The 17,825-nt window shown below is 42.0% G+C and overlaps 1 protein-coding gene across 3 annotated transcripts in view; it reads left to right on the top strand.

Moving 5' to 3' along the window:
• The window catches only part of TEAD3 (TEA domain transcription factor 3), a 102,331-nt gene extending 93,460 nt beyond the window's left edge, over positions 1-8,871 (top strand). For all 3 annotated transcript variants that reach the window (XM_063140988.1, XM_063140996.1, XM_063141005.1), the window contains 4 exons: positions 277-450; positions 2,040-2,180; positions 2,903-3,055; positions 5,254-8,871. In XM_063140988.1, the coding sequence (XP_062997058.1) occupies positions 277-450; positions 2,040-2,180; positions 2,903-3,055; positions 5,254-5,367 (582 nt within the window). In that variant the 3' untranslated portion in view covers positions 5,368-8,871. The remainder of the gene's footprint in view (positions 1-276; positions 451-2,039; positions 2,181-2,902; positions 3,056-5,253) is intronic.
• The last annotated feature ends 8,954 nt before the right edge of the window (positions 8,872-17,825 follow it).

Raw genomic sequence — 17,825 nt, 5'->3', positions numbered from 1 at the left:
TTCCACTTATCAGCTCTCTGCAATAAATGCGGCCTAAGATTTGAGCCCTGCCCTCCCCCTGCTGCTTTGTGCAATAGAGTGGTTACTGTGGGTCTTTTTTGGAGTGCTTTTGTCCAAATGGCAGTGATTCTCAAGCTTAGGGAGCTTAGCCTTGGGTTTTCCAGTGCAGAATCAATAGGAGTGCTTGATTCCCTTTGCCATGGCTTAATTTTTGCATTGGAGAATGATGCCATCTGCTCCCACATGTTTGCATATCATGTTTTTCCCTCCCTACAGTATAGCAAGCACCTCTTTGTGCATATTGGACAGACGAATCCCTCGTACAGTGACCCACTGCTGGAGGCAGTGGATATACGCCAGATTTATGACAAGTTCCCTGAGAAGAAAGGTGGTTTGAAGGAGCTCTATGAGAGAGGACCGCAGAACTCCTTTTTCCTTGTCAAGTTCTGGGTAAGACCTGGAGCCAAGCCGTGTCTCTGAAAAAAACATTCTTGAGCACTTTTTCTCCAGACGATGGGGCAGGCAATTAGGGAAGAGGATTTTACTGTCCTTTTGTTACCATTATCCTTTCATCTAAAGGTGGATGTTGGAGGGATGCTACCTGGCATAAGCCACCTAACACAATACCTTATAGTGGGTGTGCTTTCACTCATTTCGTGTACTAAGCAAGCTTACACCAGGGGCGGAAAAGGGAAACTAAATTGATCAAGGGACTGGAGCATCTTCACTATGAGGGAAGGTTACAACAACTGGGATTGTTTAGCTTGGAAAAAAGGAGGCTAAAGGGAGACCTGATAGAGGTGTGCAAAATTATGCATTGTGTGGAGAATGTGGATAGGGAGACATTTTTCTCCCTGTCTCAAAATACTAGAACCTGGGGTCATCCCGTGAAGCTGATTGGTGGGAGATCCAGGACAAATAAAAGGAAGTACTTCTTTACACAGCACATAGTTAAACTATGGAATTCACTGCCACGCGATGTGGCCGCCAATTTGGATGGCTTTAAATGAGGGGTGGATAAATTCCTGGAGGAGAAGGCTATCAGTGGCTATGAGTCATGATGTTTATGTGCTACCTCCAATGTCAGAGGCAGTAAGCCTGTGTGCACCAGTTCCTGGGGAACATGAGTGGGAGGGTGCTGTTGCACTGTGTTCTGCTTGTGGGTCCCTGGTCAGCAGCTGGTTGGCCACTATGTGGACAGAGTGCGAGACTAGATGGACCTTTGGTCCAAAAAAGCATGGTTCCTGTTACGTTCTTATTTTCTTAGGTATCTAGATGGAAAATGTTTAGAAATAATAAAAGTTTGTTTTGCTTATTCTGAAGGTGAGGGATGTCCATCCCTTAGAATAGGAGCAAAATTCAGCAGCATACTTTCAGGGCTAAGCAAAACCATGATCTTCAGGTTCCCATAGTTATTATGGGGACCTGACCATCCATGAGACTAGTAGTTTGCATAGGTTTATATTAGTTTTGCACAACTTTCTTCAGTTTTTGTGTCACTGTGTAGTATTGGGCCTCGTTTGAACCTGTTTGGTATCGTAGCTTAACATGCCAATTAGTTGTTGCTTTTCCCCTATTAAGTTTAAGAGAAATTCTGTTTCCACTTGGAATGCACATTAAGCAGCTCATCTTTTCAGCTGTTGACTAAAAATACATGGGCTGGTGTGGTCTAGTCCATAGTGCTGGGATTGCTCCTAAGCCTTCACTTCAAATTCTAGCTCAGCCATGGACTTGAGAGATGTGGCTTGGGCCAGTCACATCTCTGACCCACCATTCTTCATCTTCAAAATGGTCATAATAACACCTTGCCTCACTGTGTGGTAGTGAGGATAAATGATGATAAAACAGCTTATTATTGTTAACTGCTTATATAATTGAAAATTCATATTACCATGGATATACTTTTCATGTTGGCATCTTTGCCCCTCCATGAATGCATCCCAGAACTCTGCCAGAGACTTGCATGCCTCAAGCAGAAACCAATAATTCCTTCTTTTCCTTATTTGACTTATAACATCTTCTTCCTGCCCTTACTCTAGGCGGATCTGAATAGCACCATTCAGGATGGTCCTGGTGCTTTTTATGGCGTAAGCAGTCAGTATAGCAGTGCAGAAAACATGACCATCACAGTCTCCACCAAGGTGTGCTCTTTTGGGAAGCAAGTAGTCGAGAAGGTGGAGGTGAGTCGTGCGCCTGCCGTGTGTGGGGGGCCTGCAGGAGGAAGATGTTACACAGAGGGTGAACGGCATGGTGGTTAATGTGGGATTGAAGGTTACAGTTCTTATACAAATCCAGAGAACAGGGGGAAGGTGCTTTATGTAATAACTTTGAAGTATTTTTATCCTGCTTCTTAGCCAAAAAGGCTCCCGGAGCAACTTACATGCATTCAAAAGATAGTCCCTGCCTGCAGGTTTATAATCTGAAAAGTCACAACATGCAAAGAAAAAGGAACCAGAAGGGAAGAAGAAAAAATAAGTAGTCTTTCAGCAGGCCTGGTGGGATGGCCCTGCTCCTTCTCTCATCTCCCTCTGTACAGCCTGCTGGAATGGCTGCTGGTGATGACAGATAAGAGAGGAGGAACCTGATAGAGGTGGTCTTTTTGCAGGGTTTGTGGAATGGCCCTACTTCCTCTTTCCCCTCCATCTTTGAGACTTTTAATTGCTAGAAGTGAATGTCCTCTGGAATAAGTGGAAGTGTGTAACCTGAATAACAGACTGGTTCTTTTCCCCCCTTTGAATGCTTCATCTCCCCCAATTATCTCTGAGAATTGCACATGCCATCCTAAATGCAAGAAATCATTAAATCTCTGCTTTCATGCTCTTACATCCTCATTGTCCCACAGATCTCATTGACAGCTCTATATGGGCTTCTTAAGGCCTGATCTCTGTGTGTCTTTCTGCAGACTGAATTTGCCCGGATGGAAAATGGAAGGTGTGTGTACCGAATCCATAGGTCCCCCATGTGCGAGTATATGATCAATTTCATCCATAAACTGAAACACCTCCCAGAAAAATACATGATGAACAGTGTCCTGGAGAATTTCACCATCTTGCAGGTAAAGAACTGCTTCCTTTTTCTTTTGTCCTGAATCCTCATCCACCTCTTTAGATCCTTTGGCACTCATTTATGCTTAGTATTTAGTTAGTTAGTTAGTTAGTTACAATTATATCCCACCTTTCCTCCAAGGAGTCCAAGGAAGCATACCTGATCCTCCTTCCCTCTCCATTTTATCCTCACAACAACTCTGTGAGGTAGGTTAACCTGAGAGTCAGTGACTGGCCCAAAGTCATCCAGTGACTTTCATGAACGAGTAGGGACTAGAATATAGGTCTCCCAAGTCCTAGTCCAAAGCTCTCTAACCACTCCACCACATGGGCTTTCCAGTAGTGCTTTTCAACAAGTTACATTGACCTGGTTCGTATGGCTTGTTTAAGCCGTGGCACAAGCCAGGCATCATTGCCCTAATTATCTACCTAAGCATGGCTTGTCGTGTTGTCCAAACTTGGGTGGCATGGCTTGTTGGAGGGTGAAACAACCCTCAAATAACCCATGGATTAACAATTAGGTAAATACGTGCCACTGTGACTTGTTGAAGCCACAGTGATTGTGCAAATCAGGCAATTGTGTGATTGGTGTTAGGAAAGAGCTCTGTCTTAAAACCAGTAACTGTTAACCCTTTCCTGCCAATTTCTTCTTCTTTCTTTCACTGCTGTGGTCATCATTCTTTTCTTTTTTCCAAGAAGGTGATAGCTTAGTGATTGTCAAGTTATGTAGGTGTTTCACATGAGAAGAATTTTGTTCAGTGCAACTTGTGAGGTTCCCTGACAAGGACAAGGTCTTGTAGTTTATTCTGGGCATCTTATAATTTGTTCTGGTGAGTTACCACATGACAAATGTTCACCTGTAAATTACCCCTCTATTTAAAATTGTGTCCTGCATTTTGGAGGGTTTTAATCAACCAAACAAATCATAATGAAATTTAGTCAATAGATTATGAAACTAAAAAAAGATCTGGAATAGAAATAATAAATATACATGAACACTGAAAGTGAAAGCAGATTCTCATGCTATGTTTTAGGTGTAGATGCCTATAAGTATTTTATGTTGGTTGATTGTGATGTGTATATGTGAATTTCCACTTTTCCCTTTAAAATATACATAGAAGTAGCACCATAGAAAGGAGTTCCACTTCCCTGTATTTTAAAAGGGGAAGTGGTGATTTATACATCGTGTACACCCTGTACAATTGGTGTAGTATGCATGTATATTATACTCCAGTTTCTGTACCCGAGTACAAAATGTAGCATGAAAGGACACTAAAAAGATCAACTCCCTTATGCCTTGGTGGATCTTCCCCCCCCCCCCACTTGTAGCCTTTAACTTCAGACTAAGGCCTTAGCTAGACGGGGCAAAATCCCGGGGCAATCCCTGGGATCGTCCCTGTGCGTCCACATGACACGCAGGGGATGCCCCAGGATCACGGAGGGATGATCCCTCCCTTGCCCCTGGATCTCGCCCTACATTTTAGGCCCACTATTTCTGCAGTCTCATGGAACATGTATGCGGGCGTTGTGGTTTGTCCCGGTTCTTCATGAGGAACCAGGACCCGCTCACAGGGCGCAGATCTCCTCTGGAGCTGGGGGGGGGGGGGGGAGCAGAGAATTTTTTTAAAAAAACAAACACCCAAAACTTACCTTTTGCACACGAGCGCTCGTGCGCATCTTCTGTTTCTTTAAAAAACAAAACAAAATGGCAGGCGTGATGTCCTCTCATTCCGTCGCGCGCCGTGTGTAAACAGGGGGGGTCTTGCGATAAAAACATCACGAGATCTTCACCCCTCCGTCGCGCAATAACAGGTAGGTCTAGCTAAGGCCTTTGGATGCTTCCAGATGAGATTTTTATTGTACAATTGCCCTTGCCTCATCACTGAATATTATGAGCATCCAGACATCATCTTCCATGCCTATGTTTTCCTACTGCTTCTTCCAATTTTTTCTTTCCACAAAAATCAGTTAAGGAGGAAAATGCGGAAGAGCTGCATAACAACTTCTTAATTGGTAGTTACAGAAAGGAGATGCTTTCTGTAACTTGGTCTAAAATGGGTGGGTTTGATGTATGAGTAGCTGAATAAATTTCTGTGAACTGTTAGACTAAATAAGACTAAATGTTCGTACCATTTCTTTGAACTTAGAATCTGACTTTTCCATTTTGTTTCCCATGATTTCACTGAGTGTGTTTTTCTTTTTATCTTAGGTTGTTACGAATAGAGATACCCAGGAAACCTTGCTCTGCATAGCCTTTGTTTTTGAGGTATCCACCAGTGAGCATGGGGCCCAGCATCACGTGTACAAGTTGGTCAAAGACTAGAAGCCCCTCCAGGGTGACTGAGAAATTTAAGGAAGAGGGAGGAGAAAAGTCTTGTCAGAGAAGCCACCTGTATAGGATGCCTTGATACAAGTCTTTTGAAAACGAACAAAAAAAAAAGCGATGCCAAAAAAGACTGTTTCACAATCACAGATGTTTTCTACTTAGGGACAATTTTTGTACAAAAACAAACAGAAAAAAGCATTACAGGAAAGCATAAAGTGGAAGGAGAATTGTATCTGGAGGCAGCAGGAAGGACTGTTCCTGTGGGCTAGGTCTTGAGTATTTCAGGAGATATTGGTTCCGAGGCCTGGTACCTCTTGATGCCTTTCCCAGCACACAGTACTAGAACAGCATCTGGTGAATTGAGACTGCCAACCTCTTCATAATATCTGAACGTGCCTATGTTTTTCATGCCGAGATCCGGATTTTGTCCTCGAATACAGCTTTCCCTCCTTGCTTTCATCTGCAGAAAAGAACAGTTACGTGAGGGCTGCTGAAGATGGAAAGTCATATGCTGCCTTGTAAATGATCCCACTCTGTTTTAGACACTGACAAAGAAGATGAAGAGTTTTCTTCAGTCTCTTGCCACAGTGTGCGTGCAGAGCCAACACAGGGAATAGGCAGATTGCAACATGTTGTGGCATATAACCCATTGGTTAATTACAAGGAAGTGATTTAGTTCCCACAATATCCTGGGCATTTTCTGTTGCAGGATCTACTACGTTCCCCTAAACTATAGTGTTGGTGGAGGGGCACCAGGTGATGTTTGTGGCAGAAGTGTGGCAGTGTTGCATCCATGTCCCAGGCGTTTGGATAACAGGCGGGAATATGGCTACAGGATTCCGTGTGTGTGTGTGTGTGTGTGTGTGTGTGTGTGTGTGTGTGTAAAAACCCCAATGAGAAAAGAAGGGTCTTAAAGGTATCTGTTCATGGGATATTAAAAGGTAAGAGTATGTTTTAGGAGGAAGGGGTGAGAGGCTCAGCTGGAGGAAATGAATGATGCAGGCTTGCTCTAGGTGGGCTATGAGATGACTGTTGAAATATTTGGTCTGGCTAAGGCTGTGTAACTTGGAAGATTTTTTAAACGTCCGTGGGATTTTAACCAGCTCAGAAAGGAGCTTTTTATTTTTAACATTTGCAATGTCATAAACAATATGGGAAAGGCTTAGACCAAAGTTCTTGCTGCCTGGGCATTGTTCTGTTAAGGTATTAATTTCCCTTGTGCTTCTCTGTTCATCTGTGGTCGTCACCCTAGAAAGGGCAGGATCTAAATATCAGAATGCAAGTCTTTCCCCCTGTATTGTGTTCTTCCCACCTAGCATATCCTTGTGGAGGTTGCTAGGACCAAAGTGAAAATTGAGTAATCTGGCATCCCAAAACACAGGGAGGTGCTGAAAGATGAAACACAGTGCAACTTGTCATTAAGAATCCCTTGCATTTGAAAGCGATACTGTTTGCTGTTGGAAATGCTGAGGAAAGTTTCTGGGTAGGGTTTAAGTGTACCTGAGCCCCTCTACCTTAAACCTGGAGTCTATCATAGTGGGTTTATCATTTAGATTGGTGCTTTTAGGAATCCTGTTACATGAATAATGTCAAGATCTCAGTACCCTCGATACACGCGGCACCTCCAGGCCTCAGGCCCATAGGTTTCAGCTATGCTTCGTCTAAATGCTAGCTTGTAGTTTTAATAATAGAGGAACTAACAGAATGTAAAGGTTGTGCCTTTTTCTACCATTGAGCTTTTCCTATCTTGTCCTTCAACTTTTTCCTTTGCTACATGGTAATTTTTTTTAGTTGATTGGTTGTCATTTTTTTTAAAAAAAATCTCCTTGCCTCCATCCTTTCTTTAGTCTGATATACTCTTAATCAACCCACTCAGACTAATCCTCACGCAATGCTTTCTCACAGACCCAGTACAAATTATATGGAAGAGTCTCAGAACATGTGCTTGGGATAAAGGTGCAATACAGTGCAAAGAACCCATTGCCAGGGGAGGGCAAAATGTGAAGATGCCATTTCTAGGAGGAATTGGGAGTGCACAGGCCAAGGTCGGCTGCTACCAATTCTCATTCCTGTCTATTTGTCTGGTTTTAAATAGAGCCTGTTCTAAGGTGCTGTAAGTAGAGGTGTCATCACCAGGATCATTTTCATAATGGTACTATCAAGATATGTGGAATTGAGCCCCCAAAGAGATAGTGAGGGAGCTGGAATTTAGAATTGGGTTGAAAAGGAAAGTCTGTTAAAAAAACACACAGATGGATTGTTACCATCATGATGAAGCAGAGAGTTTGGTTCATGTCCTAGAACAAAACCTAGAGATCCTCCCTTCACATGTTTTATTCCTCACTTGTTTTTCGAGGGTTGCTTTTTTCCTCCCTTGTCTTTTCTGCCATTGTCTGTCTTAGAAGGTAGGAGGTGATGTCATGGAGACTTTTCATAAAGTCTTGATTCTCTCTTTTTCATAACTGACTTGGGCCTCATCTTCAGTTTTGGCCTGTATCACCACTGCATTGTTGACTTAGCACCCATGTTTCGACTACCTGGATGGTCACCTTTTGCCTGAAGGACCAGGTACAAAGGCATTGGCTAACTCAGACTTTGATCAGCAGACTAAGAATGTCCTAGGAGCCTTTGGACTGTCGTTTGAGTGCAACTTGCAGCTATGAGGTGACACCATGAGAACAACTGACAGAGTAGTTTCCCAACTTTTTTTGAAGGACATTTTTAATTAATGTAAGAATTTTTTTCCTGTGAAGTGATTTTAATTGATGCCACCCAAGGACTTGTTGAAAACTCCATTAGAATGTTGAAATACACACTCCTCTGTGTTATGTGAGACCCCAGAGGTGGTAATGCTGATGGGAACGGTACGTGAAGACTGGATTGTTAGAGCACCAAATCACAAGTTGTTCAGGATCAGTGCCTTATTTTGCAACGTGGTGTTGCGCTCTTGGGGAATGAGCAACAAGTGCTGGAAATTCCAGAAAATAAGGGTAAGCTGAATTCAGGTGGGCATCTCCTCTGCTCTCTGCCTCCCAACCTGTTAATACTATTGCACCGTCCTTCTTGGCAAAGCTGATGTCCCATGCATGGCAGTGCGTGATGTTTTGGGCAAACTGGTCTCTGAAGTGCCACAAGCTTTTCTCCTGAGTGTTACGCTTAGGAAGAACTGGCTGCCCAGTAAAAGCCAGCTTTGACATTCAGGTACGTTTTGAGACCCCTGAGCATTTGGGGAAGAGGTACAGCATCCTTGGAATCAATTATCAGCTGTCGTAACTAGAGTGGGAGGAGGTATAATTAAAAGGGGATGGGATGTTGAGTTCCTTATGATTACAGCCAGAATCTCTGCATCTGTAAGGACAGGAGTGCTGGCGAATTTATATGTAGCATGTTTATTTTCATTCCTAGATCAAAAACTCTGGGAATTAAGGTTAAAACTTTCCCTGTTCTCCTTAGCCCATATAGAATAAAATATCCCTTTTCTGCTTTTAAAAAAAGCCTTTTTAAGAGAGGGCATATATCTATATCTATATATACACATATATTTACACACCCCTGGGGCAGACTTCAGTATACACATGGGGAAAGTGGAACAGGGCCTTAGTCTTGCCTAACCCCGAATTTCTTTATATAAAAACTGTTTCTTGTATTTTATCCACAATCTTTAACCCAGCTAGAGCCTTTGGAATAAACTTCCTCTTAAACTGGATTATGTTACATTTCTTATCCTTTTTTTCAATCCTACAATACCACACTATTCTTAATTTCTGTGCATTGTGTAGTTAGATCACATCCCTAGCCTTCCTGTTGCAGAATCCCCTGTACCCACTGCCCTCAAATTTGCGGGCACAACTATAAACACAAACCACTGCCCGTTTGGTGTCCCTCGGTAAATGGCTGCAAGGCTAAGGAAATACTGGCTTCGTGAATTTCTCTTAGTTGGTCATAACACAGGTACCCTAAAACTCAATAACCAACTCCCCCCACATCCCATGTATTTATGAATTTCACATGAAGTACTGTTTTATTTTTTTAAAGACTTTGTAAAGCTTACCAGGGTTATGGTCACCTTTTTTAGAGCTCTGTCAGTCCACAGTGTAAAACCATTTTTATGTATTATATTTTGTGTATTTTTTTAATCCAGCTGTGATGGGTTGTATCATATATTGTTGTGTTTACTGTATGTCCATCTTCAAATAGATGAGACAATGGAGCTTCTAGAAAGCTATGGTCTGCTGAAAACTATTAAACTTATTTGTTCATGGGTTGGCTGAAACACCTTTTCGTGATCATACTTTTATTTTCTCTTGTTTGTTCATCAGCAATAAGAAAGCTGCAGTTGGTCTTAAATTAGTAATTACTAACTTATGCCCCACTTACTTCAATGGGGTCTACCCCCAAGTATGACAAAGTCTGAATCCAACCCTGTGTCCATAATGTATGTGTGTATTCCACATGTCTGCAATATGAGTGTGCAAGTGGAGCATTTTGCATTGCATTCACTTCCTGAAAATCTCTGATTTAAAGAAAAGCAAAACATGTGTCTAATACTTGTGACTGAAGATATAGGATTGCATCTCTCCTTTAGAGTATGAAAGTCCCTCTTGAAGATTGTGAGCCTAGTTTGGAAACTGCTTCAGTGACTTCAGTCCAACTGTACCTTTCCAGAATTGACCTCTGACAAAACCAGTTCTGCATGTTTGCAGCAGAAACCAGCACAGTGCTGGTGGCTGGCACCCCCATAATATCATCAGGAAACATCCCCAGTCCCTAAAACAGTTTACACTGTTAAAAGTTTCAGTATGTGTGTGTGTGCTTGCCACGAATAAATAAACACTCTATTTTAAAAACAGCAGCCTGAAGCAGGCCTCCTGCCTTCACATGTACAGTGTAACACATATTTAACCAGTTCAGACGACACGCTAAGCCAGAGTGGTTAAGCATTTTGAGCTGAACATTATGGCTTAGTGTATTGTGTGAACCATTCCTAATCCTAGTGGCTACATAACCATGGTTTAAACACGCTCACTAACCATTTGCTGAAAAAGGTTTAGCGGCCTAACCATGGGTTAGCGTGTTGTCTGAATAGGTCCTAAATCTGAATTGCCAGATTATGAGTTGGGCAAACCATCCAAACCCTGACTGCAAACCTCAGTAAGGAATTTTAGACATTGTGCATGTGTTTAACAGTCTCCTCTGCCCCATGTCTACATTGAAAGAATATTGGATGATAGAGATGAAAAAATTCTGGAAATTTTGTAGCTGGGGTGGGGGGATTTTCCCAGGGGGGAAAACTGAGATTTTGGTGAAAACCTAACCCTAATAGCCTATTCAGAAATTCAATGGGACTTACTCCCAGGTAAGTATGGATAGGACTACAGCCTTAGTTTATGGACAATCCAAATTTGAAACATAATCCCAATTAGAGCGAGCAGACTGCAACTTCTGTAACCTATGTTATCTAGTAGGGGTGTGTGGAGTGGGTCTGCTCCGCTCCTAAAATCGGAGTGGCACTCCGATGAGGTTATTCACCACTCTGGTTTCCAGAGCAACTCTGTTTTCCACCACATTGGATTACCTGTTGGAGGACCGTTGGTTTTTGGAGAACCACCCTATTATAGCCTATGGGAACCCAAAATGCTTATTGCTCTGTCATTTTTAAAGGTAAAGAGATGAAACTTGGCACCGTGTGAGCTCTTAAGTAGGGATTTAGCCATGCCAAGTTGGGAACGGATCCCTTCATCCCTTGATTTTTACGATTTTTTTTTTAAAAAATCTCCCTCAATCCCCACTCCCTACACACACACTCACACACACACGAAACTGCACAGGACCTTTTATCCTTTACTTTGCTGATGCATAGTTGTGCATCTTCAGTTTATAAAAATAGTGATCTGCTGTGTCCCCTGACCGTTTGCTCTAATGGGGTGAAATCAGGGGTGGGGGGAGCTCTCCCTAAGAGAGGTTACACAAGAACAAACATAAATATAACACCTTTTTAATTTTAGTTTTCAAAGCATATAAACTTGAGCCCTTTCTTCAAAACAGGAGATACTAGTACTAGCAATAGCAAATCTTTCTCTCACTGCCCCTTCTTCTCTTGACCAAGTTGCATCCATACTTGTGGTACCCAGATAAGACTTTGGCACAAGATTCTTTCCCGTATCCTAATATTGGCTTGTGAGACTGTATGGATCTACACTGTCTGCCAGTCATCATCACTTCCTGGGACAACTCATTTACATGGAATGGTTTTCATTATTTTCATAATGTGAGCCATTTTTCCTAAATCCTTCCTTTCAGCCAGCATCAATTTTTCAAGAAGTGAAGAAAATTGGTTGAAGTTTCAGTCTAGTTCAGACACAGCTCCCATAATTTAGACATATGGTATATGGTACCAAGTCAACACACATGGGGGACTTCAATTTTTGTAGGTTAGTTTCTGAAAGTTCTGCAAGCTCTCTTGAGAGAAGATGAAGTGTAATAGGGAGTGGAACTTGGACTCTTTCTCGCTCCATGAACTAGGAAACAAATGAGTTCCAGGGCGGGGGGAAATGGTTATATTATTTGCAATCCCCTCCCCAAGCACTGTGATTGAGGGGGGACAGGGAGGAGACTGTGGCTATTGTTCAGCCACAGATGTCAATCTCAAAACTACCCCTCTCGTCCCCGTCAGCATCTTCCTAATATGGAAAAATGTTCAGTTAGTCCATCAGTTAAAACAACCCCTCACGAAGCCTAAAAAACCTTTGGATGCTTCAGATACCTTTGGAGCTCCGAATGACATTCGTTCCACACTGCAGGGATCCGACAGTTTTGAAATATCTGCTCCACGAGATTGGACCTCCGACAGACCCTCAGTTTTGCAGAGCGGAGCACACACCCCTATTGCCTAGGCATATGTATCTTAATTTTTGCCCTCTTAAAAGTACGAAACAATAAAAGTTGACCATAGAAACCACAAATGTTGAAGTAAACAAAAGAAAGAATATTATTTTAGACAGAAACTCTCTTCTACAGTCCCAATATTAAGGACAAGTAGCGTATTTGGATACCATGTTAAACTTTATAACAGCATTGAAGACATTGAACATACACAGGAACACAGATACACAACATACATAGGAATTATTCTCTAATGCTGTAGATTGCCTTACATGAACAACCCTTCATACTATGTATTCTGAATAAAACATTGTCTTAAAGAGCATTTCACTTATTCCAAAAGAGAAAATATTTCATAGGTGTTTTTTCCCCCCGAATGTTGCCTCAAATTCCCATTTTTTCCTGAATTTTTCTAGGTTTCTTTCCCCCAGGGAAAAAATGGGAGGGGGATTGTGTGGTCTCGCTACTTGTGTGCAAGGTAGCCATGCCATCCACCACCCGCTTTGGAAATGCTTACCCTTCGGACAATATGGGAACAGGTTCTGCGCATATACATCAGCTCCGCTCAAGGAAGGACCCTAATTGGACCAGATCCCCCTTCGCACAAAAGACCTCTACACAAGTACATCAGTATCCACATAAAACCCTTTCCCGTGTTGGTGAAATGTTCAAGCCCACATAAATTTGCTTCATTTTTGTTTTTCAATGGAGAAAAAACGATTGTGTTGAACTACACCCCAGAATGATTATTTTGTATGCTCTGTGTTTCTGTGTAGAGTTATGGTATTTAGGAATGCATAATAGAAGTTACTAGCTCTGTCACATGGTACATGTTTCTAGAAAGACTGCAGTTGGTGGCTACAAATGAAGAGCAGTCACTGTGAAGTTGAACCATGTGTTTTTTGTGCATGTGACTATTTGCTTGAATGCTGTGATGCATCACTGCCATCTATGGCAGGAGCAGCTCAACACAGATTTCATGCTTTCTCTCACAAATGTGCCACACATTAGTGGTATGTCAAAACTAGGACTGTTTTCTGATTTAAAGAAATTTTAGGCAGTCGTGTGTGTTTGATTGCAATTTGCATATGAATAAGCAGTAGTTTGTTCTCCCGAGATGTGTATATATGACAGGAGGCAACATCTGAAGAGTCTTTCCTTCCTGAGTGAGCGAGAAGGGGGATACCTCTTCTAGGATGGTGTCTGACACCCATATTTTTGTAAGAACATGTATTTAAAATATAAAAGTTCTTTAAAATCTGCCACTGTTAATCAGGGGCTCGTTTTAATTGATCAAAGTATTTTAATCAATTAGTATAATAGATTAACCAACTAGACACTGCATCTCTAATTGGAACATTCAAACGAAAATCACAACACCCAAAATCACCATGTGATGGTTTCACTACCTCAGCTTGTTTGTCCTAAATCCATTCTGTGTCTTAAGACAGGAATGGGCAACCTACAGCCCTCAGAGGCCACCTGCGTTGCTCACCACCAGTGCCCTGCCCCCCCCCCCCCGCCACTGCAGCCAGCACCACACAGGGTGTATGAGGGGAGTCAACTCACACCCCTGGTTTCCCAGCAGAATCTGCAGTGTGTATGTGTATGTATAGATGTAGGAAAGTGTTGTGGCCTCACCCATCAACCCCAAGCAATTGTGCAGCCTGTGGAAGGTTCCATAGTGGCCGGTGTGGCCTCCAATCCCAAAGGGTTGCTCACCCCTTGTCTAAGGTCTAGAGAAGCAAGTAGGCATAAAAACTTTGCCAGAGAGCTGACAAAGATAGTCAAGATGCACATGTTGCTTAGGGGTAAGTCTAATAAGTCCTTATGCAGGAGTATAAAGATAAGCCCTACTACATGAGGAAGTGGTATTCAACCTTGCTCATTCTTGGCCTTCAGCCCCACTGTCAAGCATGAGCACAATTTCTGGAGACAGTTGATGTCTCCACTATTAACTATTTAATTGTGGATGAGCTTCCTTTGCTGATGGCAAAAACTTCACAAACAAAGTACAAAAATTTAGCGAACAAAGCCTATATGGTTTTGCCTTTCCCATCACATGATGCGTACAACCGACTGCCTTTTCAGTTAGAATGAAAAGGTAGTTAAGGGTGCAATCCTATGGCATGCTGGGAGTTGTAGGCCTTTTTTCTGTCTAAGCATGCATAGGATTGCGCCTTAAAGGATTCTTTACTTTATTCACATGATCTTGTGAACAAAACAGGGCAGCCCAGTTACTAGCAGGGACTGGCCGACGAGACCACATCACGCCAATCCTTTTCCAACTTCACTGGCTGCCAGTCCAGGTCCGGGCTCGATTCAAAGTGCTGGTATTAACATTTAAAGCCCTAAACGGCTTGGGGCCAGGCTATCTGAAGGAACGCCTCCTCCCATATGTACCTACCCAGACCCTAAGGTCATCTTCAGGGGTCCTTCTCCATGAGCCCCTGACAAATGAAGTGAGGCAGGTGGCTACCAGGAGGAGGGCCTTCTCTGCTGTGGCACCCCGGCTGTGGAATGACCTCCCTAAGGAGGTTCGCTTGGCACCTACATTATATGCTTTTAGACGCCAGGTGAAGACCTTTTTATTCTCCCAGCATTTTAACAGTCTATAAAAAAAATTAACTTGGTGTTTTAAATTTGTAATTTTGCATTGCTGCTGTTTTTATCTGGTTGAGCTTTTATATTGTATTTTATATTATGGTTTTATACTGTTGTTTTATACTTTGAATGTTTTTAATTTTTTTGAACCGCCCAGAGAGCGGTATTGGGCGGTATAGAAATGTAATAAAATAAATAAATAAACAAACAAACATGCTGCCGGCCAGTTTCACTTGTTTAGTGGGATCTGGTATTTTCAGGTACACACTAGGCCTCATTCATATCCTTCCAGCAACTGGCAGGTTGTTCACGAGTTGAAAGGAAAGAATCTACAGAGGAAAGACTAAGAGTCACCTCAAGGGGTAAGTAGGCCTCCAAGTAAGTCACTGGTAATTGCAGCATAAAAGGATATGAGAAGATTTTAAATTGCAATGATTTGATCGTTGCCTGAGTTCAATAACGGGCTGAGATTAAACCCCAAAACCATGGAGGTGCTGTTGGACAGTAGAAAGCCTAGCTTGGGGGTTCTGGATGAGGTTTATTTTATTTTATTTATATCCTGCCTTTCCACCCAAAAATAGCACTCAAGGCAGCTAATGATACTAAGACCAAGATTAGATCAAATACTCAATTAAAACAATCATAAAAAGCAAATACATTAAAAGCATAAGTAAAAACAAAATAAATACATAGAAACAGCACCCAACAGAACCCCCCTTCAGTAGCAGGCCAACTTATATGGCAAAGGCCTGCCTGAATTTAAAAAGTCTTAGCCAACAAAAGGGTAGCAGGCAGGGAGCCCAACTAACCTCCTGCAGCAGGGAGTTCCAGAGCCTGGAAGCAGCCACCAAGAAGGTCCCTTCTCATATCCCTACCAAATGTGCCTCCAAAGGTGGTAGGATTGAGAGAAGGGTCTTCCCAGAAGATCAGGCTGGTATGAGAGAATTTGTTCTTTCCGAAAGCCTGGTCCCATCATATAGGGCTTCATAGGTCATAAACAGCACTTTGAATTGTGCCCAGAAACAAGATTGATTGTATTTTCCCTGAAAGATCAGGTTTGTAGGTTGGGAGTGCTCCTGGGTCTGAAGCTGTCCCTGGATCTTCAGGTAGTAATGATGAGGAATATATTTGCACAGCTACATCTAGTGTGCCAGCTGTAACAATTCCTGAGTCATTCTGATCTGACAAGAGTTATCCATTCCTTGGTTACATCACGGTTAGACTGCAATGCACTCTATGTGGGGCTATCCTTGAAGTATGTCTGAAAGCTTCACTTGGCAACTAGGCTGCTAACTGGTGTACAGTATCACAATCACATCACTCCAGCACTGAAAGAGTGGTTGCCAGTTGTTTACTGGACTTAATTCAAGGTGTTTTGAACCTTTAAAGCTCTAAATAGCTTAGGAGCTGGCTATCTGAAGGACTGCCTCTTGGTGATTAAGATCAGCAGAAGAGGTCATTTTGAAAACACCCTCAATTGTAGAGGCTTACTTGTTGGGTACACGGGGAAGGGTTTTGTCCTGTGGTGTTGTTGTCTTTTTTTTTTTACATGACCTGGGGGTAGGTTTCAGAAAGTCAGTATAGAAATACTTTAAATGAATAAGAATAAATGAATGCAAAAATTTTTGTGTGTAGGGGCTAGTTTGCTTGCTCCATGTAGAATGAAGAAGGACATTGCTGGTAGATCATATCTTCCAATGTGATGGATGCTGAGCAGGTAAACAAACTCATGGTGTTGTTATTAGGTTCTGTCAAGGCCAGATCACACAAGGAATATGTTTCACGGTACCCATGGCACCGTAATTTCTTCTTTAAGGCAGTTTCTGTTTCCAAACAGCACTTAATATGCACCATATTCCTTCCACAGTACTCTGGTCAATAGTTTGAATAGAAAGTGCCATGAACAAATAAGCCTTTGTGTAAAATGTTAGGTGTGCCAATGAATTGTGTAAACTTTAATTGATTTGCTGTTTTCAGTATTTACAACACAGTGAGTGAAAACTATTATTTGCAATATCTTTGTTACCACACCAAATGGTGTGTTTCATTTTGGTAAGCTCCAAAACAGAGCTTGGTAAGTTATTGATGAGAGGTGGAAACACAAGTGTGCTCAGAGGCACAGGCCTTAATAGCAGGATTTTGGGGGACTGTGACTACTATTTTACTACACCTTTATAGAGGCTCATAAATATGTTAGTCCTTAACATGCCATGAGTCTTTAATATTTTACTGCAATACACTAACATAGCTACCTCTGGAAATAAATACATTTATTACAACTCTCAAATCTTGTTGCCACCCATAGCTTGTGACCGGCATGCGGTGGGGAGGTAAAATAAACCACCATGGCTTATTTTCCCTCCATACTCATGTGAACTTGCCCCCTGTGAATGACCTTAAGGTGGGCATTCTTGAACAAAGGAATTTCAAAGACAAGTTATCAGTTTGAAATTGCTTAAGTACAGTTCACCAAGAAGTTCAATGCTATTTCCTGTGGTTTGAATAAAGACAAAGGTGGGGAGTCACTTTTTTTTTTATCACACTATGTATGTTAATCGGCTCATCCTTACAATAACTGTGTCATCATCCAACGAGGGTGACCATATGAAAAGGAACTTTACTGTATCTTTAACAGTTGTATTGAAAAGGGAATTTCAGCAGGTGTTATTTGTATATATGGGGAACCTGGTGAAATTTCCTCTTCATCACAACAGTTAAAGTTGCAGATGCCCTGCCCTCTGTTAAATCTGGTCAGTCTAGTATAGCTCCTGCAGCTTTAACTGTTGTGATGAAGAGGGAATTTCACTAGGTTTTCCATATATACAAATAACACCTGCTGAAATTTCTTTTTCTATGCAACTGTTAAAGATATAGGAGCCCTGTTCTCCTTTTCATATGGTCACCCTACACCCAACAATATTTTGTGAAGGGCGATCTTCTGTCTATAATGTTTGCATTCCAATTACGTC

This window comes from Elgaria multicarinata, chromosome 1 (assembly GCF_023053635.1).
Source record: "Elgaria multicarinata webbii isolate HBS135686 ecotype San Diego chromosome 1, rElgMul1.1.pri, whole genome shotgun sequence".
NCBI lineage: Eukaryota > Metazoa > Chordata > Lepidosauria > Squamata > Anguidae > Elgaria > Elgaria multicarinata.
The sequence above is the reverse complement of the archived record's forward strand: the minus strand, read 5'-3'. Positions and strand labels throughout refer to the sequence as shown.